The following is a 26,243-nucleotide window of genomic DNA, read 5'->3' as shown; positions in this document are numbered from 1 at the left end:
CAGAAGGATGGTTTCAGGTTTGAAGGGAGAGGCAACAGGGAGTTACTGGTTAGTGAGCACAGCCTGTCAGCTGTGCAAGATGAAATACTTCAGAGATAGATGATGCCAGATGTAACGTGTATGGTTTTTCTGCCTGCCGCCGCTGGTTTTGTCCTGCTGCCACGCCACCAGCCCCAAATAACACACAGAGACTCTGTATTTGATACAATACTGTTGGCCCGGTTACTTGTTACTTATCGGCTAGCTCTGCCTTTAATTATTAACCCATTTCTATGTATCTTCACATGGCCTTCTCTTACCGGGGAGGCGGCTGGCGTCCAGCTCTCTCCAGACTCTCCATCTTGACTCTCCTTCCTACTTCCTATTTCCTCCTTGTCTCCTAGTCCCTCCTATCTTCCTTTCCTATTGGCCAACAGTGCTTTATTATTAACCAATATGAGAAACATATATACATAATTGCATCTCCCATCAGCCAGATGCTGGGTGCCTGATACCATTGAAACATGTGTGAAAAATGGTTGAGGTGGGTATGTTCTTATTATTTGTGTCTCATGCTATGGGCACTTTGCAATAATTTAAAGATGAAAAGAAACCTAGGTGTAACCAAAAGTTGGTGAGAAGCATTCAGAGAGTTTCTGAGAATAGTGACAGTATTGGGATGGAAAGGGGGGCTGTGACCCAAGAGCTCAAATCTTCCTTCACGTTGGGGAGTGGTTGAGAAGCTGGCAGAAGATAGGCAGGAAGAGGGGGCAAGGTAGTAGTGGGGGCAGTGCCGTGGTTTATGTGACTGTGTCCCCTGTAGATTTGTGTGCTGAACAATTTACTCTCTATGTATGATACTCTTTGGGATGTGGAGCTCACTGGGAATGGTTTGGTTTTAGAAGGCACTGCCCTCAGAAGGATTAATGTAGTTCTCTTGGAATCCTGATTAGTTTATGCAAAAATGGATTGTTATATAGAGAAGTTGGGCTATGTGTCTGGCCTTTTCTGTACATGGCTTTGTTATGTGTGAATACAATCAAGGGGACTTTGACTAGAAGCCAAACAGATGAGATTTCTTGATCTGTGGCTTTCAGCCTCTGAAATGTGAGTTAAACAACCCCCTTTTCTCTATCAAGTTCCAGCCTTGGGTGTTTTATAGCAACAAAATAGACTAATGCAAGCAACACTTGCAAGAGGGCTGGGGAGTGGCGTCTGCATGTTGCAGTGGGGAAAGGGGGCTCCTATTGTACCTACGCTTTGAGAATTATAAGAGATGAGAAAAGGGTCGGGTCCAGTTGAGAAGTGGCAGGAGATAGACATTAGGGGAAATTCAAGTTTCAGTTACTGTGTAAGGCGGCAAAAGAAACTGACTGAGTGACTAAAATTGTCAGAATGTCCTGGGTCTTCATGGAAAGGAGGGGCAGTCATTGCAGAACACTTGGTTCAGTAGAAAGTTAGAGATTAGAGTATAAGAGAACCCATGACTTTATATCTTTAACCTTCTGGTGTTGAGGTTCTGAAGGGCACCGTAGGCTTGGAGAGATATGTTCCAGTCCTTGGTAGTGGGGTCAGAGCTTGGGCCTAGCCATGACCACCCCTCCCTCCAAGACTCTATTTCACAGGTGAATGTTGAAGCAAATTCAGACATTTTGATGACTCCCGTGTTCCCAGAAGCTTGTGATGGGCCCCAAGAGAGACTTGTGTCTTCCACTCTCATTCCCAGGTTGTTCAGGCATAACTTTAGACCTTCTTTGAACCAGTTCTCCAGGAACGGAATCAGAACTGTTTGCCAGCTTTGGCTTAGGTCAATGTCTCAGTTAAGAGGTTTGGAGAAGGTAGATGATATGCCAGGTGAAGCTGGGAGCCACGTTTAGGTTTCACACATTTTCATGGCTATGTGGTATGTGTTAACTCAGGGCACCGATAGAGGGACAAGCACTGCCCATATGCTGCATTAAAGTGTTAGTTGTAGAAAGGGGAACCTAACAGGAAATAATTGCTAATGAGAGATGAAGGGTGGGGATGAGAGAGTAAAGGAATGAGAGATGAGTGGGAGTCACATGGAGACAGCAGACTCTGTTCTTTCTCCTCCACCTTAGAGGCATAGAATGGGTCAGTCAGGGCAACCTCCTCACTTCCTCCTTCTGAGAAAGAGCAGAGTCATGTGGGCAAACAAGTTCAGCTTTTGGTAAGTACTGGCTCCATTGATATAGAAGAAGTGTTGGATGGGCGAGCTTTCTTTTCTTGGCTGGAGATATAAAAACCATGAAATTAAGTTCTGGGAAGTGTCTTCTGGGGAATCTTCCAAGTGTAAGACACTTAGGAACAAGGACACTTGGGTAACTTTTCATGGCTAAAATATAGACCCTAGGAAATTGTGGCATGGATGTTCTATGGTGTCTTCAAAGTATACAGGGCTGTACCTGGGATGAGCTTGCAGACTCTTACGTGCTCTGCTTCTGAAGAGCCTGTGGATTTCTTGGGGTTTTGACATGTTCTGCTCAGAAATATCTTTGTGTCTGTCTAGTTTCATCCCAAGGAAGCAGAACAGCATGGCAGATAACCATAGTAGAACGACCCCAATCCTAAAGTTCAGGGTTTACTGCACCCGAACCCTTCTTCCCCACCCTGTCTCTCTTTCCGTTCCAAACGTTCTCCAAATCAACCTGAGTCCATATAGGGACCTGGAAAAATCCTGGGAGAAATTTAGAACATCTCTTGGACACAGAAGTTGGGGGTACATGTGGCCTAGAATGGTCCTTCTATTAAACAATGTGTTATGGTATGGGTGTGCCGTATCCAGGAGAGCTCTTTCCACCAGGAACCACTTGCTTCTCATTCCATCCTCTGGCCTCATGCCATGAGCAGTTTCATTCCCCCCATCACCTTCCAAATTCATGTACTGGGTTATAACCCCTGCTATCTCAGAACATGACTGCATTTGGAGATAGGTCTTTGAACAGGTAACTAAGGCAAAATGAGGTAAGGTCATCCTTTAATCCAGCCTCACTGATATCTCTCCAAGAAGAGGCAAGCAGGACACAGATAAGCATCAGGAAGATGTGAAGAACGGGGGAGAGGGAGGAGGGCCACCACAATCCAAGGAGTGAGGTATCAGACAAAGGCTATAGCCATCCCCACCCACTGATCTTACATTTGCAGAACTGTCAGGAAATTAATTTCTGTTGTCAAAATCAGCCAACCTGTGGCAGTTTGTTAAGACAGCCTGAGAAGACAAGGAAGCCCTATCTAGGAACACTTTTATTAGATGAATGTAGGGCTAGGCTAATACTTGTCCCACCCTGGCAATCACAGAGTAGGATATGCAGACTGGAAAGGCTGTGTGGAGCTATCTGTGGAAGGAGACAGTGTCTTCCCTGGTCTCCCTGACTCTTCTCCACTAGAAGCTGACCCTGGGGGACCAGGAGTAGAAACATGCATCACACCCTGCAGTTATGGAAGCAGGCTGCTGCACAGGATGGCAAACACCGAGACCATGAGTTTTGCAAAGGAGAAAAATCATATTTGAAGGCAGCTGAGGTGGACTCATAATCAAGTCCAATTCCTGGAGGGTAGGGTCTGGTGACATTTATGGGACAAAGAAGCAGGTGGGGGAAGGGTGGTCGAGGTGATGTAATTGGTCTTCATGGCTCTTCACGGGCAGCATGTTCAGAATATTCCAGCGGTTAGAATGTTCTGAAAGTAGAAGTTTTGATCCTCTGATGTCACAAGCTCACCCACTGGTCACCTGCTCAGATCCAGATGAGTCAATTTCAACAAAAAACCTTCAAGTTTCAGAGAAGTGACCCAGTCAACCATTATCACCAGAACCCCCATGCTAGAGGTGTTTGTGTCAGAGAGTGGAGGGCCAAGAGCCTGCCCAGCTGTGTGGCCTCTCAAACGAGAGATTTCTAGAAAGTCAACTAGAAGCGGGGCTAGGAAGATAGTCCAGGAGTAAAGTGCTTGCTAGGCATGCACGAGGACCTGAGTTTGATCACTGGTACCCATGCAATGGTGTGTGCAATGGTGCTCACCTCTAACCCCAACATGGGGCAGCAGATGCAAAAACATCCCTGGGACTTGCTAGCCAGCTGCTCTTGATGACCTAGCAAGTTCCAGATTCACTGAGAGAGCCTGTCTCAAAAAATGAGGTGGAGAGCAATTGAGGATGACACTGAACTTTGAGCCCTGTCTGTCTGTCTGCTGTCTGCTGTCTGCTTCTCTCTCTCTCTCTCTCTCTCTCTCTCTCTCTCTCTCTCTCTCTCTCTCTCTCTCTCTCTCTCTCTCATGAACCTCCCCACACAAAAACAGAAATAATATAGAAGTCAGTCAGCTAAAAGCAAGTTATTAACAGCAAGTGAAGCTAGATGATATTTATTTATATATGTCACAGTTTTTGTGGTGGTGGGGGATCGGAGCTGGTGGCTCATTTAAGGTAAGTAGCGGCTCTACTGTTAAAGTCCTTACATTTTGGATCCCTTTAAAACATACGAAGCAAAATATGGCTTGTGGGAACACTCAAAGCCACACAGGCTTACACTAGAGCTCAGGAATCTCTTACTTTTTTTCCTGACCCAAAGGCTCATGGGGTCTCCCTCAGAGCCTATGGGAGATGAACGAGTTCCATAAGAATAGAAGTTTCTGGGCTGGACTGGGAATGGCAAGGGGAAGTCTGAGCCTGTGAAGAGACTTCAGAGACAAAGGGCAGCTCTGAGTCTGAGTTTCTAGTTGTCACTGCGGCTGGCTCCTCCTCCAATGCAGAGGAGCCCAGTCCTGTCTGAGTTACTGAGCTTCCTGGGGAGGGAGGAAACAGTTAACGTCTCAGGGCAGCTGCAATCAGCTAGGCGGGGCTCTTTGGTCTGACTTGGGCTCACAGATCCCAAGCCAAGGGGCAGAGGAAGGACGCTGTAGTCCACAGAGCCTCCAGATGGCTGAACTGGATCTGATTGCCCCAGGACCACTGACCGGGGTCACCGTTCATCCTTTGGCTCCTCTCGGCCCAGGCCCTGGGTCAGCTATCCCAGTAGAAGAGGATGTGGACTCTGTGGGGAAGTCAGAAGAAGAAACCCAGGAGCAGGGCTGTGATCCTGCAAAGGTCGGGGCTCCTGGTGACGAGGGGTCGGAGGAGATCCTGTGTGACTTCTGTCTCGGGGCCAGCAGAGTAAGGGCAGTGAAATCTTGTCTGACCTGCATGGTGAATTACTGTGAAGAGCACCTGCGGCCACACCAGGAGAACAGCAAACTGCACAGCCACCAGCTGACAGAACCGGCAAAGGACCAGGATCTGCGGACCTGCCCTGCCCACCACAGCGTTCTGGTTGCCTTCTGCCACACACACCAGCAGTGCATCTGCCAGACATGTGGAGAGGACCAGCACAGGGGTCACGACACGGCCTCCCTGGACGCAGCCCGCAGGAACAAAGAGGTGAGTGATGGGATCTGTCCACACGGGAGGGGCGAGTGGGAGATGGTGCCCCTAGGGAGAGGCCAGACATGCCACCACTCCTGGATCTGTTGATGTCACTTTGTGTTCTGGGTGTTGGTCCGGTGTAAGTAAATATCTATCTATAGCCGTTGGCTTTGGAAACAAAAGTGGGTCACTGTCCCCATCTCTGTGTCCCTGTTGCTGTGCTGTGTCTATTGCCTCTGTCCCTGCGTGGGAATTTCCTGCTGTTTCTTGCTGGCTTTGGTAACTTGTGTTTGGGTGTGGGTTGTAGAAGTTTTGCCTCAGGAGGGTGGTATTTCCCTCTGACAGGATCTGTGAAGCTTGTTTTACTGTCAGCCCACGAAATACAAACCTTGGCAGAAGTCCAAGAGAAAAGAATAAACCTCGTTTCATTTCTTGTTTTCTTTTTACCGCAAAAGAAGCCAGTAAAAAAGGCTGCATTAGAGTTAAAAAAAAAAAAAAAAAAAAAAAGCAAGATAACAGATTTTGAAACACGCTGAGGTTAATGCTAAGAACAATTTAACTTACTGGAAAATAAAAGTTTCTTAGCAGATAGGACTATGAGGAATTGCTAAGAAATACTGTGCTCACAGTCTGAAATTTTACTTCCATCAGCTAAAGAAACCATTTCTGGAACACTGCTTACCTTTGTCCTCAAGCCAAAAAGCCCAGACAAGACCTTGGGGATGATCCCACAGTTTTACATGGTTCTTTCTCCCACTTTGAGCTTTTCCTGGTAGGAAGTGAGGTTGACTCTTGTCCAGCAAGTCCTTCCCAGTCAGGGCAGTTCCCTCTTTGCAGTGCTGACAGGGCCACCGTCATTCTGTGGCATGTGTTCCTGGGCAGTTAAAGGAAGAGGTACCTGGGTAAAGGACTTTCCACCCCAGGCTACTTCCCCTGTTCCTATGCCAGAGGTAGATTCTCTATAGTCCTGGTGGGCGTTGTTCAGGAAAGTTCTGCATTCCAGATGCTAGTGAGTCACCATTTCCGGTATGGGAATCTACTTGCTGACTGTTTCCATTATCAAGGGATGTCCTGTGAGGGAAGTACAGAAATCAGCAAATACATAAAAACAAAGGGCCCCACCCAATGAGGGAGACAGCCCTTGCTGGGCATTGCCATTTCAAAAATACTTTTTATGGAATTTTTTTCCCATCCAAAATTTCAATATGAGGGCTCTGATTGTCTTTACTGTACTTGTTCAAGTTCACACAGTTGAATGAGGCACTGAAGCTTCTAGAATGCCGTCTTATTGGAGAAAAAATGTAGGAAAACTCAAATCACAACATTGTAATCTTAATATTTGTTTTATATGTGGATGTGTGTTCATGTGGATGTATATGTTTGTGTGCATGCATGTGGAGGCGGGGCTAACTTCAGATATGTCCTATAGGTATGCAGTGAAATATGATTATATGTACCTCCCTACTTCTTCCTCCAACTCTTCCAGATACACCCAATCTGTCCCCTCTCAACTCATCAATTTTTGTTTTTTTTATAACCCACTAAGTCCAGTTAGTATTGCCTATTTAAGCATGGGTGTGGGGTCATCCACAGGAACATGGGAACTCTACCAGGACATATCCCCAAAAAAGAGAGTAATCACCTACCCTCCCACCCCCAGCAAGTATCAACTGCCAACTAGCTCCCTGTGTTTTGAGGTAGGGCTTCTTCTCATTTGGATGTAAGTTAACCAAACAGTCAAGGCTGCCTGACCAGCAAGATCCAGGGATCCACCTGCCTCTGCCTCCCCTGAACTGGATTACAAGTACATAACACTATACCTAAATTTTTTTTTAAAACCTGAAATTTGTTTTAGATTTATTTTATGTGTATATTTTATTTTCAGAATGTATGGGCATCACCTGTGTGCCTGGTACTTGTGGATGTCAGAAGAGGGTATCAGATCCCCTGGAACGGGAGTTACGGACAGTTGTTGAAAACCAAATCTAAGAGTCTTCTGCAACTGCAGCAAGTGTTCTTAATGGTTGAACCATCTCTCCAGCCCCCCCAGCTTTAAACAATATTTATTTTCTATATATATATATATATATATATATATATATATATATACATATATATATATGTGTGTGTGTGTGTGTGTGTGTGTGTGTATGTTTTGTCTACATGTATGTTTATGCACCACTTGCATGTCAGGTATCAGAAGTACAGACGGTCGGGAGCCACCCTGTGGGTGCTGTGAATTGAATCCAGGTTCTCTGGAGAGTAGCCAGAGCTCTTAAGGCTGAGCTATCCCTTCAGCATCGCCAGCTTTTTCAAATGTAAGTTCTGGGTATTGAATTTAGGTCCTCATGCTTGCCTAGCAAGCACTTTACTGACTGAACTGTCTCCCCAGACCTAACCTTACTTAAAAAGAATAACAAAACAACTTTTAAAACAGATAAACAAAGCTGGGAGGTGGTGGCACCTACCTTTAATCCCAGCACTCAGGAGTCAGAGGCAGGCAGATCTCTGTGAGTTGGAGGCCAGTCTACTCTACAGAGCTAGTTCCAGGACAGCCAGGACTGTTACACAGAGAAATCCTGTCTGGGAAAACAAACAAACAAACAAACAAACAAACCAACAAACAAAAGCTTCAGATAAACAAACCACCACCACCAACAAAACAACCATGATCTTGTATACAGACATTAGACACATTTGGGCATAGCATGTTGCTATTCTCTTTGGATATAGTATCTGAATTTTACGAATTTTTCACTGGAAAACCTATGCATGAAGATATTAAAGACAATCTCTACTAAACAATGCAACTGATTTGAGTAGGAAGGAAGTTCTTCAGCCTAATTCCAGATCCCATATCCCTTTCTTCTGCTCAGAACTATGTCTGGTTCCCTCAGAAATGCTCTAAGTCTGTACCAACACAGATGCAATACAAACTGAAGGCTACACCACCCAGTGTCACAGAGATTTGGGTGAGCATTTTAGATAGGAGGAGCAGTGTGGAGCACAGAGAGCCCCAGATGCAGACATCTTAGGAGACAGCTGTGAAACACAAAATGCTAGCTGGGAGGCTGTGTATGTGTGTGGGGTACAGTGCCACAGATTTGTGTCATGTGCCCCTCTCTTTCTGGTTTGCTTTAGAGAGCTGTGTCCTTCCCACCCTATATCCTTATTGTCAGCCCAGAGAGCAAGTTTACTCTGTAGGTACAGCCACACTGAGTTACTCCACCAAGTCTTAGAAGCCAAAAGATTTATTGCAAGGAGCCCTAGAGCCCAGCTCAGGAGACAGTATCCTGGAGAGACAAGCACTATTAGGATTGTTTGGAAAGACTTATTTGACATATTGAAGGTTTCAGAGGGGTAATGTTCCTTTCAGCTACCCCACACCTCCAGGAAGAAAACTTGCTTTCTGAAGGTCAATCTGGAGCCAGTCAAGGGCTAATAACTCATGCAGGCATGTTGTGTACAGGAAAAGGCAAAGTAAGGTCAGCTGGGAGGGTACAGAGTGACGTTTCTGTCAGCCATCTGTGTGCTTTCGGAAGTGCCCATGGTTACCACCAGTTAGACTGACCGGTGAAAGCGAGGCGTCTAGAGCTGGATGTGTGTGACCACTGACTCCATTCTGATGAACTTCCAGAGCTTGGCTTCTCCTGATAGAGACTTTGGTGCTCCCCTTAGCTCGATATCAGCGTCCTGAGACCTCCTTTACCTTGTCAGAATTGCAGGCCTGCCAGTGAGGAAATGAGATCTCCATCTCCACTGTTGTCCCCAGCCTGCCCCCGTGTGTGTGTGTGTGTGTGTGTGTGTGTGTGTGTGTGTGCGCGTGCGCGCGTGTGTGCACGCACACACACACACACAATTTAGGTTCCTGGGACTACTTTGGTTATTTTATTTTCTCTGCCACATGAAGTGCATGTGGTTCCCTCCTGCTCCTCAGAGTGCATCTGATGGGTTAAGCCGTTCGTTGGTTGTACTGTGTGCCCTCAGAGAATTTGGGCTCAGGAAGCTATGACACATACTATGATTTCATGGCATGCCAAAGGGTTGGTACAACACAATTGCTGTTTGAAGTGGGGATCTGGTCTGGAAGTGACTTCTGGGCCGTGCTCCTGGAGGAGGGAAGGCCTGAATTAAACCATGCTTTAGGCCTTTGAAGACCACTAGTGCCAGGTCACCAGCTCAAGCTTAGTATTGATTCCAGAAGGTCAAGGTGGATCCTGATTGCATACGGTCTCCATGAAGAGAAGGTACCAACCATTGGAGAACTGGAAGGTTTTGTGCTTGTCTGGAGAGCTGTTACCCAGCATCACCCAGTGTGTTTGCTGGTAGTCAATAGGTGGTATGGGGCCTCTGGGGATAGTAATTTTTCACAGAAACTCAAGTGAGTGTCTTGGGGACAGTATTATGTAACTTGTTTACTCACACGCACCAGACTATCCTGCTACGTTTTCCAAGAGCCATGAGTGCATGACTTAATTTATCTTTCTGGCATGCAGTAGGTCTTGGTCCAGCCATGGAGGAATGGAGTCAGAGTCCAGGTCTAACTCATGTGATATTAAAGTCAGTCTTACAGCAGAGTAGAAACTAAATGACTCGACAAGGTGCTACAGCCAGGAACAAGGTCTTCACACCCCAGTATGGTCCTTTCTCAATGCTCTTCCACTCTGTGCCTCTGCTAGAAGCCGCAGCTGGCTATGCTCCCAGCAGCTCTGTCTTGTTCTCAGGCTGGGTACACCAGGGCCTGAGATGAATGCAGGGTTGCTCTCTTCGGGGACTCTGAGGTCAGAGACTAAGGCAGCCCATCATTTTCTAGCAACAGGAATAACTGGAGAGACAAGACTCTGAGGCAGCCCCACCTTTGTGGTAATCCGGAATGGTGACTCAGAGGGACCCTCCTATGGTGTGTAGGCATCTCTTTCTCCTTTTGTGGAACTCTGAGAGCAGAGGCGAGAAGTCCCTTGCTGGACACCTTGGGTATCTCTCGGAGGCTTAGCTAGAATAGTCACTTTAAAACATACTTGTGGTACCGCTACTCAGTTGACCTAAGCTGCTAGGACGTGCTCTGTCCTGTCTTCCAGTCTCTTCAAAGAAACAGTTCACTTTTCCCTCCTTGACCCCGGGGACTGGGTCACTGCAAAAGATCCCGAGATTGCCCTTAAATAGGCCAGGCACTCCTCTCCTCTCCCCGCTCCCTGCTCCTAGGCATCGGGTCTCCAGGGTCAAGGGTGTGATCCAGGAGGCACCCACAGCTATGCAGCTTCCCTACAGTGACCTAGAGCTTGTGCAAAGTTTGCCTGCCCGCCCTCCCCAATGTCCCGGTGCTCTCCCTACAGCTGATCCTTCACTGTGTGTGTGTGTGGGGGGGGGGGCAGTTAAGGGAGGTGTGAAACTCCCCCAGGCTTCATGGGAAAACAGCCAGATGCTTAATTTATGACTTCTGAGGTCTATTTGGCATAATGACTTAGTTTGAAACAGGCAGAAGCTATTAAAAGCACGGAGAGCTGCTTGTTTATTAAGTGTGGGTGTGTTTTGTTTTTTGATTTTTTTTCTTTCTTTCTTATCTCATGCCCTTGTGGACACAGGAAAGTGGCAGTACCTCTGAGGTTTGCAAAGGCTTAGGGTCTGTATGTTGGCAGATTGTCCTTTTGGCAGATGACAGTGTCCTCTGAGCCCAGGAGACAAGAGTGAAGAGTCAGGGCAGGAAAATCTAAGATTCTCAGGCAGGCACTTGCTCTGGTTTGGGCAGGAGTGAGATGGGGAGGGCAGAGCTTGCCTCCAGGTGCAAATGTGGAGCATGAATAGGAAGCAGCTATGGTAGCAAGCATGGTGATGAAAGTATTGGCACATACACTTACAGTGTGCCTGGTCCTACAGAATTCTTACTAATTTCATTTAGTTCATTATTTCATAACCTGAAAAATAGGCATTTTTATCCCTATTTCCCAGGAAAAGACATAGATATTTAGAGACATGCATAGGTGTCAATTGCTTTTCTTGGTGTTCTGGCCAGATACCTGACAAAGACAACTTACAGAAGGTAGAGTTTTTGCCTTACAGTTTATTTTAGGAGGAGTGCAGTCTGCCATGGTGGGAAGGTAGGATGGCAGGGGGTTGGGAAGCTGATCGCATTGCATCAGAGAGCAGAGGCTAGAGAGATGAATCAGCAGTTCAGAATGCTTGCTGTTCTTTCAGAGGACCCAGGTTCGAATCCCAGCACCCACATCAAGTATTCAAACACGTGGGACTCTGGGAGACATCTCATATCCAAACCACAACATTCTGCCTATTCCTGACCCCCATAGATACATGGCAGTGTAATAATGAAAAATACAGTTGTTCTAACTTCTGAAGTACCATAGTCTTCAACAGTCCCAGTACTGTTCAAAAGTCCATAGCTGCTTCCAAGACTAAAGGCAATCTCTTAATTGTGGCCCTCTGTACAATCAAATGCGGTTTACACGGTTTGGATATCCAAGGCACAGAGTAAATATTCTTATTCCAAAAAAGGAGGAATGGGCATAACAAGGAAAAGTTAAACCGAACCAAGGTTAAAAACAAACAAACAAACAAACAAAACCCCCAAAACAAACAAACAAACAAAAAACAAAAAAAAAAACCGCACAACAAAACAAAAAACCATATCCTATAGCTTCATGACCAGTTCTGACACTTGAGATGGAGCCATCTGGGTTCCAAATGATACTTCTCTATTCTGATGACTGCATCAGCCTTTTCCTAGGCAGGTTGTGTTCCACGCCTGCTCCTTCCCTCAGCAGATATCCTATGGATCTGGAATATCCCAAATTTCAGCTTACCTTCACCTTCACACAGGGCCCCGTGTAGAGAACCAGCCCGCCACACATCACCTGGCCTCATTAGCTGTCTTGAGTGCTGGTGCAAGCCTCCATGATCCTCTTACTCTTAAATCTGCTATGCTTGCAAAACCAGGCTCATGCGAGCGAGACTGCCTGGCTCTCCTGGCTGCTCAAGATGTAGCTTGACCCCCTTGAATGGCAGCTGTAGTGGCCTCTGTGTGCATTGCTGACTGAATCTTGGAAAACACTTCACCAGGTGGTTGTTTTTGAGCAGAGAACCTCTTCTGTGACAGTCTCAGTTCAAGTTTATTTGCATCTTCAAAATACACAGGGCCTTTTGATGAGAAATCTTGCTCTCAAAGCACTTTCCCTATGTCCTACCCAGAGCACGAGACTTCTCTTCAACAGGGCTAACCCCTTTGCTGATTACAGATGATTTAGACTCCACTCTTGCCTGCATCTTCAATTTCTCATGCTAATTCCCTTGACAAGTTGCGTATTTTTTCCTGCCCACTTGTTGCTCTCTCTCACTGCAGACCTGGATGAGGGCAGTGAGCAGTAACTGTGACTCAGCCTAAATGTTAGTCTGTCTTGAGATGTCCTCTGCCAAACAAATTAGTCTATTACTTTTGAATTAACCCTGAATTAACTTCTCAGGACACAGGGAGAATGTAGCTAGATTCTTTGCCAGAGTGCAGTGTAAATGACCTGTAACCAAGCACAGCATTCAAGCTCAGGACATGGTAGCTGGTTCATGTTGAATTCTGTCCTGGGAGGCCACTGACACCTGTCTGACCCTTTGTGCCTCTGGGCTGGCTTCTGAAATCAGCTTTAAATGCCATGCTCTCCTTTTCAGGGGAGAAAGGCCTGGATATGAAGGGCAGACAGCACCATTGCCCTTGGGGACTATCTGTATACACCAGACTCTTTGCTCCTTAATTCTCTCCTTCTTCCATCTTAGGCTGACCTCCGGTGCATGCAGTTGGACCTGGAGCAGAAGCTCAAGCTGAATGAAAATGCCATTGCCAGGCTCCAAGCCAACCATAAGTCCGTTTTGGTAAGACTGGTTCGGGTCACCTCTCTGGCTTCAGCATACTTGGCTGCCACTGCAGGGATAGTGAGACCCAGTTGGGGCCGTAGGACATGGGTTGAAGATCCAGCAGGGTTCTCAGCAAGTGAGAGTAGCAGGCATAGTTGGCCACATTATGAGGTACCTTCACCTTGACGGGGTTTCTTATCAAATGGGCTTAGGCAGGCCGGAGAGATGGCTCAGTGGTTGAGAGTACCAGCTGCTCTTTCGAGGACCCCAGTTCAATCCCCAGCCACCGTGGCAGCTCACAACTGTCTGTACCTCTAGTTCCAGGGGATCTAATAACCTCTTCTTGCCTATATGAGCATTAGGCATGTGCTATATAGACAGAAATGCAGGCAAAGACCCCTACACATAAAATAATAAGAAGAATATTTTTTAAATTGACTTGAGTTTTAAAACTGGTTAAGTGATTCACCTTTTAATAATATGAAATAGATCCAGATTAGTCTTGAACTAACAGCTTTCCTAATGTTATGTGTGCGTATTTGCTCTCTTTCTCATTCTCTCCTTCCTTCTGGGGAGCACACTCACTCTCCTTATCTTTCTTTTGACAGAGTTTCACTTTGTAGCTCACACTAGCCTTGAACTCACTATGTAGAGCAGGTATCACCAAGCTCTTAGCAATTCTCCTGCAGAAGCCTCCCAAGTGTTGCTGGGATTACAGACACACACCACCACATCATGTTTTCTTAACGAAGGGAAATGTGCTTGTATCTGTATGCTTGTGATTGGCTAGTCAGAGCTCCAGGAATTATGTGTTCCACAGCTTCTTCTATCCCTGGAGGGTGGTCTGCTGGAAGCTGATAAAAAGAATCAAGAACTCCTAGATTAGCCAGTGACATTTGGTAAGGTCAGTGCTATGACAGGCAGCTTAGCTTTAGTCTCTTCTGGTTTGATTTTAATTTCCCAGTAGTAAATTCCATAAACACCTCTCATTGGTGACAAACCAAGAGCCACCACTCAGAAGAGAATGCAGAATATCTACTCTGTGGCAGTGAGTTGGAAGTATCATCTGCATGCCAAGAATGAATGATTTTATTCATCTGTCTGTCCACCATTCACCCACACTTTACCTATCTACCTATTCACCTACTCATCTACTTATCTCCACCCATCCATCCATCCATCCATCTATCTATCCACCCACCCACCCACTCATACATTTATTTTAATCTAGTGTCCAACTTAATTTTTGTCTCCTCAGTATTTATAACCAACTAGCTGTTGAAGGATAAAAACCTTCCTTATCCACAACTGTTAATTAGGCCACAGGCCTTCTAATTCCTGTGTTTTCTGTATCTCCCAGCAATCAGGCCACACCCCTGAAGTTTCTCCTTTAGGCACAGAGTTGATAAGCCTTGCCTATCCCTTGAAGCTACAGAATAGGTCCTACTTTGTGCTTCCCTTCATACCCTTTGGCGTGAAGGCTAAGTCAGGTAGGTCACAGTATAGTGCTTACTTCTGATCTCCATGAAAATCTATAAGGTGGAGGGATCCCCTTTGCTGTAGGGGTTGGAAGGGAACTTATATACTTAGAGACTCCTGTCTCTCTCTTCAGGGTCCCTCATGGCTGCCGATAGCTATGAGGTGCTTGCTCTGAACAAAGCTAAGCAATCTTTCATTGTTAGCGTCTGCTGTACAGACTTAACTTTCTTTGTTATAAGCACATATTTTTCTAAAGAAAAAAAATTGCTCCTATAAAGTCTCAGACTTGATTTGCAAGTCCTGATGATTTGGAGGATCACACAGGACACTGTCTGGCTCTTTAATTTGATCCTTACTTAGTTCTCATAATGGCATAGTGACCATTGAGATATTGCAATGGCTCTCATACACCAAGGAATGTGGAGACACACAGAGAGTTGTTAAGACTGTCTTGGACTCTTCATAGTGACTGGATGGGAGGATCTGGGATTGTTGTTTTTTTGGCCCAAGGATGATTCAGTACATTACTGGATATGTGCACCATCCTCAGAGTTTTAAACCACTAACTACTGACTACTTCACTATGTTTATGACTCCCTCTTTGCATGGATTACTCCTCATGGTTTGGGAAATAATTAACCTCCTTCACTCATTCCATTCTTATACAAATAAACATTTCTCAATGGGAAAGTTTAGGAAGGAGATGCCACAGTAGGAGCAGGGGTCTCATCCACCAACATCATCACCAACATCATCCATCATCAGATGCCTCCCTCAGGCTATCCTTCATCAGGATGAACTCTGATGGGATGGGGAGGGATATGACCTTGAGTTTTGTCTTTGGACTAATGCCATTTAGCCTCACCTAATTGTTCTTTTATGAGGAGCCTACATATTGTAAATATGGAGGTTAAATGGACTATGTTCTCTCCCCATGATATCCTCATATTGATTTCCATGCCTTTTCTGTTTCTGGATTTTAGAGTCTGTTTAAAAAGTGGCAGTAAACCAGAGAAGCCAAAGCCTAGCAGTGTGATACTTGCACTGGTCTTATCAACACCACTTACTAGTCTAGGAATTCTTGACTCTTTTCTCCAGCCTCCAGCATGTATGACTAGTGATCTGCTCAGACAGAGCACCCTCCCATGATAGAAGAAGCCTGGGCATGTATAAATGCTGGAGCTCTGAGCAAAAGTTCCACACACCCCCTCCCGTGCAAACACACCCTGGTTCAGAAAGCAGACACTGGACAAACCACTGAATTTGCTGGTGTCTCAGTGTCTTCCTTTCAGTGATAGGGAGCATAAGGGTGCCTTCTTGTTAGGGTGGTTGGGAGGAGATGGGAAGTTTGCCCCAGTGCCTGTAATGTAGAGTAACACTGTACTCATCCTGGTTGCTGTGCTTATACTGTTGTATCATTGTACAAGTAACCAGATAGGCAGCAGGGATCCAAGACTGCTTCACGCTGCCCTGGCTCCTGCACTCCACCACTTCTCCCAGGGCTTTTCTCCATCTGGGCTGGAGGAATTTGGAGGAAATCTGCTCGGTGTCCTCTTTCTTAGTGGCTTCCTGCCCCATCCAGCTGCCCTATAGCCTAAGGAAACCAGCAGAGAACAGAAAAGCTGACATGCAGTGAGTGTGTGGGCATCTCTCTCCAGGATGGATGCCGCTTGCTCTCTTTCCTTGTGCCACCAGCCATAGATCAAAGGCTGGCTGGAGACCATGTGTTCCCGCAGCATTGCATTATTCCAAGGCCCAGCCTGAACCAGGCAGTGGCTCTCCTACCTGCCATCCCTTCTTGCTTTCTCTCTCCAAAGCTGTTGGCTCCCACAGCCACCAGGATAGCCCTTTCCTTACCAGGTTACCCAGTTTGAGTTGCTGCCTCTTTGGAGAAAGGGGTGCTTATGTACCTCACTGAGGACATCAGCTGCTTTCATTTCCCTAGAAGCCTGATATAGGCCTAGTCCTGGCCCTAAATAAGGAAGAACAGACCATGGGGAGAGAGCTCAGTTATGTGGGTGGTGCAGATGTAAAAGTTGCTGAAGCAGGCACAGAGTGGGGATGCTGGGATTAGGGCAAAGGAACCTACTACATCCAAGACTTTCTCAGAAAGTGTACTCAGTGATGGGCAACACAGTTACCACAGTCACCAACACTCTAAACCTTCCTGGCAACTGCCTGCTAGAGACACTGTAATCTCAGATGCATAATGAAATGCTAAGAATACTTTACCAAAACCGCACAATTGTTTCTCTTTCTTGAAACACATTTATCAAATATACTGAATACTGGACTGTCCTTATGACAATCAGTACAGTAGTTCTCACAACCTGTGGGTCAAATAACCCTCTCACAGGAGTTGCCTAAGACCACCAGCAAAACACAGATATTTACATTATGATTTATAACAGTAGCAAAATTACAGTTATGAAGCAGTGACAGAAATAATTCTATAGTAGGGGGTCATCACAACAGGAGGAACTGTATTAAAGGGTCACAACATTAGGAAGGTTGAGAACCACTAGGTATATACCTAGAAGAGGACATCTGTCTTCCCAGGAACCCAGAATTCCCACAATAACAAAATTGCCTTTTACAGTCTGGTGGTCCTTAGTCTTTGGACTTTCTGCTTCCTGACAATGTATGTTGAGCTTTGAGCATGTCGGAGGCCTCTGTAATGGAATCTTGCCTGATTCCCATTCCATCCCACCAGGTGTCGGTGTCGGAGGTGAAGGTGGTGGCTGAAGAGAAGTTTGGGGAGCTCCTTGCAGCTGTGAGGAAAGCCCAGGCTGATGTCATGCTTTTCTTAGAGGAAAAGGAACAGACTGCACTGAATCAGGTCAACGGCATCAAGACCCACCTGGAGTACAGGAGCATAGAGATGGAGAAAAGCAAGCAGGAGCTGGAGAAGTTGGCTGCCATCAGCAACACTGTGCTCTTCCTGGAGGTGCGGAGGCTGTGTGCGTGCGTGCGTGAGTGCGTGTGTGTGTGTGTGTGTGTGTGTGTGTGTGTGTGTTGGGCAGGGGTGGGGGGTTTGCAGGGACCCTCCATTCATATGGCCTCATACACAGTCATGAATGGGACTGTCTTTTCATACAGAAAGCAGGGCGATTCAGGTCTTGACTCGTCCAGGAAACAGTAGTCCAGGAGGGACAGGGAGGACTGTTCAGAGTGGGGAAGATCCTGGAAGGTGGCTCAAGTTCTAAGTTCTATACTTGCTGGATAGAGACCACTATATGCAAAGACAGAGGACTGTGAGAGAGTCCTGTTGGCTCAAGGAGCCAAGGCACTTTGACAAGGAGTGGGTGTGGGGGTCTATGGTGATGGAAGATGAGCCTGGCAGGGCCAGACTGGCATGCAACTGTGAAGGACTTCAGGTGGGGAAGCAAAGAGCATAGAGATATGTTTCCAGCAGTTGTGCAGAGGTTCTCGTGGCAGTGTGAGACGGGAGAGACTGGCTGGTTTTCAGACTGGGCTGTGTCCACTGCAGTAATTGAGAAGGACTTAGCAAAGGGATGGAACTTTCCGTCTCACAATGTATCCCGTGTATGGAGGCATAAACCAGTTAGCTCTGGGCATACACAACATGTAGTCTTCTAGAATAACGAATAACACTACACGTGGTCTTGGATCTGTCACTAGATATCACTGTGTAGTGCTTAAAAAAACTCACCCAAACTCTCTTGGGTATCAAATTTCTCACTTAGCAAACCAACATGTGGGAGTAAATAATCTCCAACTTTTCTTTCAGTTTTACTATTCAAAGACAAACGACTTTTTTTTTTTTTTTTAACAATTCCCTTCTATTTACAGAAAATCAAAAACCTAGGGGGTAAACCAGAAATATAGGAAAGAAAAATAAGCAAAAAAAATTGTTTACAACTTCAGTACCTAAAGATAGCCAGTCTGTCTTTCAGCAAGTGAAAGAAACAGTTATAAAATTTAGTGAAAGATAAGCTATTTTTTCCATGAATAATTCGGTCAAAGTGGCAGCATTTCTTTATTTATGTAGATAGAGTCTCCCTATGTAGCCCAGGCTGGCCTTAAAATTGGGCTCCTCCTGCCTCAGCCTACTGAATGCTGGGGTCACTGGCATCGACTATAACTTACACCGACAGTACCTATGTTTTGCTTCACCTATTTGCATTACTTTTTTCTTGCATGTCACCAAATGAATACACATTATGAAAGTGCTTGTCTACAGAGCTCTTGTTGGACTTCTCTTCTATAGGCTTGTGGTATGACCAATTTCATTCCTATCTATCCAGTCTGGTATCTGAAGGTTCATCTGCATCTGAGTAATGATGTTGTTTTACACATAAAAACAATCTTCCTTGATCCTACAAATGGGGTATGGAACTTAAGTAGCTTAATGGGGTTTACTGATGTGTACATATCTTTCAAATTCTAAAGCAAAGTTCAAGAATAGCAAATGTATGCTCTGGGTTGACAAGGACTGAGGGTTGGCTTGGGAATCCTTAGAACACAGCAGCAGTATCGAGTTCTCCCATTCCCTCCACAACTTGTACTTAAGCTATGGAAGTGGAAAGAATTCAGGGAGTGGATGAGGTAAGAATGTTCTCCTTCTTTGGTCCCCTGTTTGAGTTGTGTATGGAAGCTGCCTGTGGTCATATATCTTTTGACATTAAGAAACTAACTTTTCCACTTGCTTTTAAGAAGACTAGGTTCCTTTGTAGGGTCTAGAAGCATAGAAAAACACTTTATACATGCTTCCTCAGTGAAGCACACAAATTGCCCTCAGCCCATTTCACAGATGCAGAAAGAGACATGTTGAGAAGAGCTGCCTGGTTCTGTTTCCCTCTCTGCAGGAGTACTGCAAGTTTAAGAAGACAGAAGATTCTGCCTTCCCCAGTGTTTACATAGGGTTGAAGGATAAACTCTCAGGCATCCGCAAGGTCATCACAGATTCAACTCTGCACTTAATCCAGTTGCTAGAGGGTTATAAAGAAAAGCTACAGGAGTTTTCCAAGGAAGGTGAGGAGCTTTCTAGAATGGTCACGAGGAAAGAGGGAACCTGGGAAGATAGGGGGAAGGCACCCATTTCCAAGCCATTCTTTGGTTAGGCCATTAATGATTCTTATCTTGACTTTATTTTGTAATTGTAACCCAAAGGAGGTAAATCTGTCGAATTGCATCAACATTTCTATGTCTAACTTCACAGGCTGCTGATGTCTGTATTTTTAAAGTAGATTCTGTGTCCACCTGGGGTCTTCTCCAGCAGGGTTTGTCTGGTACATGGAGTGTGACCGGGTTCCCAGGCACCAGACCCTCCAGAAGCCCGGGGAAGGATGGACTGTTTCTTGGGTTCTCCCAGCCACCTGAACAGGTGCTATTCACAACTCTCTGGTTTTTCTAGAGGAATATGACATCAGAACTCAAGTGTCTGCCATTGTCCAGCGCAAGTATAGGACCTCAAAACCTGAGCCCAGAACCCGGGATGAGTTTCTCCAATGTAAGTTGTGAAAGGTAGCCCCTTCCAACATGCTGACGGCAGTGGAATGCTTTGCCAAAGCAAGAACCACCATATCTTGCAGAGGATTTAGGTTCTTGTAGCCTCTCATCTATTCCTAAATAATATATTTTAAAGTTTTTAATAGAAAAACTACTTCCTTAAACAAATTTTTTAAAATGCAAAAATTGGATAAAAATTCATATATTTGTATCTATCACCCAGTTTCTCTAAAATGTTGATATCATACATAACTATAATACATGATGCAAGAAATTAGCATTGCTGCAATATTTTTAACAACTTTTCTGATTTCTTTTTCTGGCAGTCTTTGTTGCTTTTCTATTGCTGTGATAAAACTCCATAACCAAGGCAGTCTATAAAAATGTAAAACAAAGTGTTTGCTGGGAGCTTAAAGTTTCAGAGGGCTAGAGTCCATGACCATCATGTCAGGGAGCATGGAGGAAGCAGGCATGATGCTAAAGTTTACATATTGAGATACAGCCTAGAGGCAAGAGATAAAGCTAGGAATAACATGGGTTTTTGAAACCCCAAAGCCCATCCCTAGTGACACATCTCCTCCATCAACCTCACATCTCCTACTCTTTCCCAGTTTCACTAACTGGGAACCAATTATTCAAATATAAGAGTTTATAAGGACCATTCTCATTCAAACCATCACATTGGCCCAAAGTTGAACTCAGGAACACAGATGTGTGTTCTAGCTTCCTTTCTGTTGCTGGGGTAAAACATTCTGGGTCTAACCTCAACCAACCAACCAACCAACCACCAACCAACCAACCAACCAACTAACCAACCAACCAACCAACCAACCAAGTGAATGAACAAACAAAGCACAAATAAAAGCACTATAAGGGCTGGATAGATAGTTTAATGGTTAAGGGTACTTGCTGCACTTCCAGAAGACCCAAGTTCAATTCCTAGAACCCAGATAGCAGCTCACAGCTGTCTAATTTCAGTTTTAGAGAAGCTAACATCCTCTTCTGGGTTCTGAGGGCACCAGGTAGGCACATGGTGCACAGATATACATACAGGCAAACATTTATACACAACAAATTAAAGTACCCCATTTCTCAGCAATGCTTTGTGATATAATAATTTAAGAGACCTATCATACAACACATACTGTAGACTTGAAAAAAGCAAGTATCCCTTCCGCCCATGTACAAAAGCCATGCGCATGATATATGTGAACTTACACATTAACCTGCCTGATTTAGTCATTCCATGGTGTGTGTGTGTGTGTGTGTGTGTGTGTGTGTGTGTGTATTTCAAAATATCATGTTGTGTATAATGAACAGAAGAAATTTTTATATGTCAATTGAGAACATAAAGTGAAAAAGTACTCTTGGTAGTCAACAATTCATCAAGTTTCACCTCCCAACACAATAAACTTCACTATAGTGAGTGCTCATTTTTGTGGTACCCTTCTGGAACATGCAACTAAGGCCTGCTTCTGTGTGGTTTTGGAGAGCAACCACTGCCCCACCGTTTTCTCTGGCTATTACATGGGCCCCATAAGCCTAAAACTATGTCTTACCTTTGTTGCAACTCTGAATGTCTTGGCCTCTGTCCACTCTGTCCTCTCCCGTTTCCTGTCTGACGCACACGTATATTTTAGAGACAGACGTAATACCATATATTAAAAGCCACTTGGTCTTAGAATGAAAAGTTAAGCATGTCCTAATATAATTTGTCTTTCTTTACAAGCGCTTTTACATATGTTGAACTTTTTTGAATATTATTTTGGGTAATAATACAATATATCTTTTGAAATATTCTTAATGTGGGCCAGGCAAGAGTTGCCCATGGCTTAGCTACAGGTGAAGCAAGAGGCTTGAAAGGAGTGGCTGGAGTCTACGGGACCTTCTGTTATCTGTATTGTAGGAAGCACGAGGGCAAAAGAAATATGAGAAATGGTTTTGTGTGTGACTTGAGTAGCTGTGCATGGCGGCACTATTATTAGTCTTTGGGGTTGAGAAGAGTATGCGTTTGATACCATGTCTAAGTCTAACCATGTTAAAGCTGGCCAAAGGCTTAACAAACAAAGGAGTGGATCAAATGTAGGAATACGAGGATTGCCTCTCTGAACTCACCCATAGATGAATGCCTGACTTCCTGTATACAGATCATGAATGAATGAATGAGTTAATTTCTTTATTCAGTTCAGGTATTACAGCAAATGCTAATTACCTATTCCTTGTCCTAGGGGAGTGTAGACTGGGTAAACAGAACCAAATGGTGGATGTATTCTCACGAATGCCTTGGGGCATCAGCTGTGTTTAAAGCTGTCTTCTATGTTTCCTCAGATGCATGTGACATCACATTTGACCCAGACACAGCACATAGGTATCTTCGCCTGCAGGAGGAAAACCGCAAGGTCACCAACACCACACCCTGGGAGCACCCTTACCCAGACCTTCCCAGCAGGTTTTTGCACTGGCGGCAGGTGCTGTCCCAACAGAGTCTATACCTGCACAGGTATTATTTTGAGGTGGAGATCACTGGAGGAGGCACCTACGTTGGCTTGACCTGCAAAGGCATTGACCGTAAAGGGGAGGAACGAAACAGCTGCATTTCTGGAAACAACTTCTCCTGGAGCATTCACTGGAATGGAAAGGAATTCACAGCCTGGCACAGTGACACAGAGACCCCACTCAAGGCTGGCCCTTTCCGGAGGCTTGGGCTCTATGTCAATTTCCCAGGAGGAACCCTTTCCTTCTATGGTGTAGAGTATGATACTATGACTCTGATTCAGAAGTTTGACTGCAAGTTCTCAGAGCCAGTCTATGCCGCCTTCTGGCTGTCTAAGAAAGAAAACACCATCCGGATTGTGGATCTGGGAGAGGAGCCCGAGAAGCCTGCTCCATCCACAGCAGAGGCTGCACCCTAGATTCTAGGATCTGTCTCCCAGACTTTGCTAATTGTGACATTTGGGCTGCAGCTGGTATTTTAAGATAGACAGAAATATCTGCTGGGAGAAGCTGGTTCTGGAAACTGTGTGAGTCTTGAACAAACTTTCTTGCCTTTTCTCATTACATTCTTGCATGAATGCAGAAACTCTAAGGCACCAAAGCCTCTCCTCAAATCTAGTCATGAGTCTGCTCACGTGACTGCCACCCTCCACTCTGAACTTATGACTAGGGCTCTTCAGCACACAACAGGACTGCATAGGGATCATAATAAACCACAAACATATCATATATTTCTTATATTCTTGACAATGTCTGGAGTGTTTTCTCTGGGTTATTTCATATCATCTTCATGAGATAAACATTTATATTGTCCTCATGCTACACATTAAGAGAAGTACCAGGGCAGCTAGCTAACTTGTTCATGGTCAGTCTGGTCACTCAGTATATGAGGGGTAGAGTTGGGATTCAAGCCTGAACAGGCTATTGTTGAACTTGTGACTGTGTGTTAAGCTTACCTCATTAGATCACTGTGGTGACTTGAAAGAAAAGGGCCCCCAAAGGAAGTGGCCCTATTAGGGGGTGTGGCCTTGTTGGAGGAAGCGTGTCACTGTAGGGGTGGGCTTTGAGGTTTCTTTTCCTCAAGCTTCCCTCAGTGTGACAGTCAGTCAACTTCCTGTTGCCTCTGAGTCAAGATGTAGCACTCTCAGCTCCAGGACCACGTCTGCCTGTAAGTTGCCATGCTCCTCATCATGATCGTAATGGACCCTGAAACTGTAATCACACGAGCCACCTCAGTGAAATGTTTTCCTTATAAGAGTTGCTATGGTCATGGTGTCTCTTCATAGCAAAAGTCAACCCTATACGAGACAATAATGAACTTTATGTACAAAGTGTAAACCACATGCTAAACTTCATAGCCAACAAACAGTGTCTTCAGCATCCCTCTCAGAGTTTGCTCATCTTTTTGCATGTGCCAGGCTCAGCTTGGTTACCCAGCCTCCCACCATCCAAGCCCTCGCCCCTCACACAGCAGCAGCAAACACACAGTGTTGAACAGCAAGGGTTAGAACAAATGTTTTAGTGAGGTCTTTTAGGGAGGATTCTTTGTCCTCACCTCTAAAGTTACCAAGTCTTCATGGACTTGTCTATTTTCTTGTGCAAAAGGATAGTTCTTCAAGAGTTTGGGGACAGTGCTCACCTCTCCTAGGAGCTAAGTTGATAATTTCCTCCATTGTTCCCATTTCTCCCCCACACTCTGTTGACCCCATTCTCTTTTAGACAGATGACAAACATACATCAAGCCTTTAGGCACACCATCTTTAGATAGATATCTATGGACCTAACCTAAAGTCCCTGGTGGGATTTACCAGAAATATTACTTCCCTGTCTTTTCCCATGACCTGTGTCAATGCAAAATCTCTTCCTGTTCAACCAGTCTTGTGATTCTAGACTTTAGAGAGTCTGTACCTTTGTCGTTAAGGATGTGGGCAGTATGATATTTCATTGTTTTCATGTCCTCATATCTGCTGTGCTGAGACACTTTCATGATCTGTTATTTAGTACATTACCTCTCTTTCTAGCAGAAATAGATTTTTTTGGCAGAATCAAGTCTTCTCTTAAGTCTGAATCTCATTGGCAGATATACTGATTATGATGGGGTCAAATTCAGAATGTGGCAGACTTGCTTAACTTCTGGGTTTAGCCACACATGAGTTACTCAGTGGTAGAGCTGGGCAGTGACACACTTCATTCTTTGCCTCCTTTTCCCACTGAATGCAATGAAACACTTTTTCTTTTCTTTTTATTTGAGATAGGGCCTCACTATGTAGCCTAAGCTGGCCTGGGATGCACTACGTATCCTCAATTGGCCTCAGACTCTCTTTTCTTAGTTTCCCAAGTGCTGGGGTTATAAGCATAAATTATCAGTGTGATGCTCAGCTCCATGAAAGACCTTTCCAGTAGCAGAAATCTATGTCTGCATTTTTTGGATCCAGCTGTTAAAGAATACTCTTCAAAAGAGAAAATCATATCATCTTGGCCAACCCCCTTTTTTAAAAATTAAATTTATTTTAAACTGGACAGTGGTGGTGCACACCTTTAGTCCCAGCACTCCTGAGGTAGAAGTAGATGGATCTGTGTGAGTTTGAGGCCAGCCTGGTCTATAAAGCTACACACAGAAACCCTGTCTCGAAAAACCATATATATATAAAAAACATATATATATATATATATATGTGTGTGTGTGTTTTTAATTGATATGAATAGCTATGTATAGCTATGTATACTTATGGAATTCAGTATGGTTTTTCAATAAATGTATGTAATGTATAAAACCAACATGAAAAGTTAACATGTCTATATCACCTCAACTATTTATATATTTTTTATAAGAACAAATTTTGTCTTCCAAATATTTTGAAATAAAACTACTTTTTAAAAAATTGTTATTATTGATGGTAGTTATCATTTTAATTGCCACAGACTATCTGATAAGACATTTTAGGGTTTTGCATTAGATTAATGTCACATTTGTGAGTCTGTTGTTTCCAGGAGATGATTATTATTATTTTTTTTGAGACAGAGGACTCATAAATGCTGAGATCACAGGAGTGTTCCACTGTGTCTGGTTTACTTGGTGAAAGGGTTGACTCTGAGGTTTCATGCATTCTATATTAATCACTCCATCAACGGAACACATCTCCAGCCCTTTATTAAAAAATTTAATTTATTATTGACTCAGTGTGTGAGGGGGAGAGGGAGAGAGACAGACACAGAGAGACAAAGAGAGACAGAGAGAAAAAGAGTGAGCACACAACATGGAACACATATGGAGGTCAGAAGACAACTTGTAGGCCGCTCCTTCCTTTCTTTATTATTATTATTATTATTATTATTATTATTATTATTATTATTTTCAGAATAGAATTGACTTGAACTTATGACTTTCTCACCTCAGTGTTACCACAAAGCCAGGGATTAAGCTGTGCACCACCAAATCTGATTGTTTTTTAAGGAAAAAAAACATCAAACTGTCTCCATTTCTGCCATTCTCTCCACTTTCTCAAGGATTCAGTGTCCTGAAATGCAACTTGATTAGGCCAAAATATCCAAG

At 44.6% G+C, this 26,243-nt stretch overlaps 1 protein-coding gene across 1 annotated transcript; it reads left to right on the top strand.

Annotated features, from left to right (window-relative positions):
• The first annotated feature begins 4,737 nt into the window (after positions 1 to 4,737).
• Positions 4,738 to 25,310, top strand: Trim16 (tripartite motif containing 16). Its single transcript, XM_051180400.1, has 6 exons — positions 4,738 to 5,407; positions 13,169 to 13,264; positions 17,439 to 17,672; positions 19,555 to 19,720; positions 20,103 to 20,198; positions 22,526 to 25,310. The coding sequence occupies exons 1-6, from the start codon at positions 4,910 to 4,912 to the stop codon at positions 23,107 to 23,109; spliced, it is 1,674 nt and encodes a 557-aa protein (XP_051036357.1). The 5' UTR covers positions 4,738 to 4,909; the 3' UTR covers positions 23,110 to 25,310.
• The last annotated feature ends 933 nt before the right edge of the window (positions 25,311 to 26,243 follow it).

The sequence above is a fragment of the Phodopus roborovskii genome, unplaced genomic scaffold (genome assembly GCF_943737965.1).
Source record: "Phodopus roborovskii unplaced genomic scaffold, PHOROB, whole genome shotgun sequence".
Lineage (NCBI taxonomy): Eukaryota > Metazoa > Chordata > Mammalia > Rodentia > Cricetidae > Phodopus > Phodopus roborovskii.
This window is presented reverse-complemented; position numbering and strand designations above follow the sequence as displayed.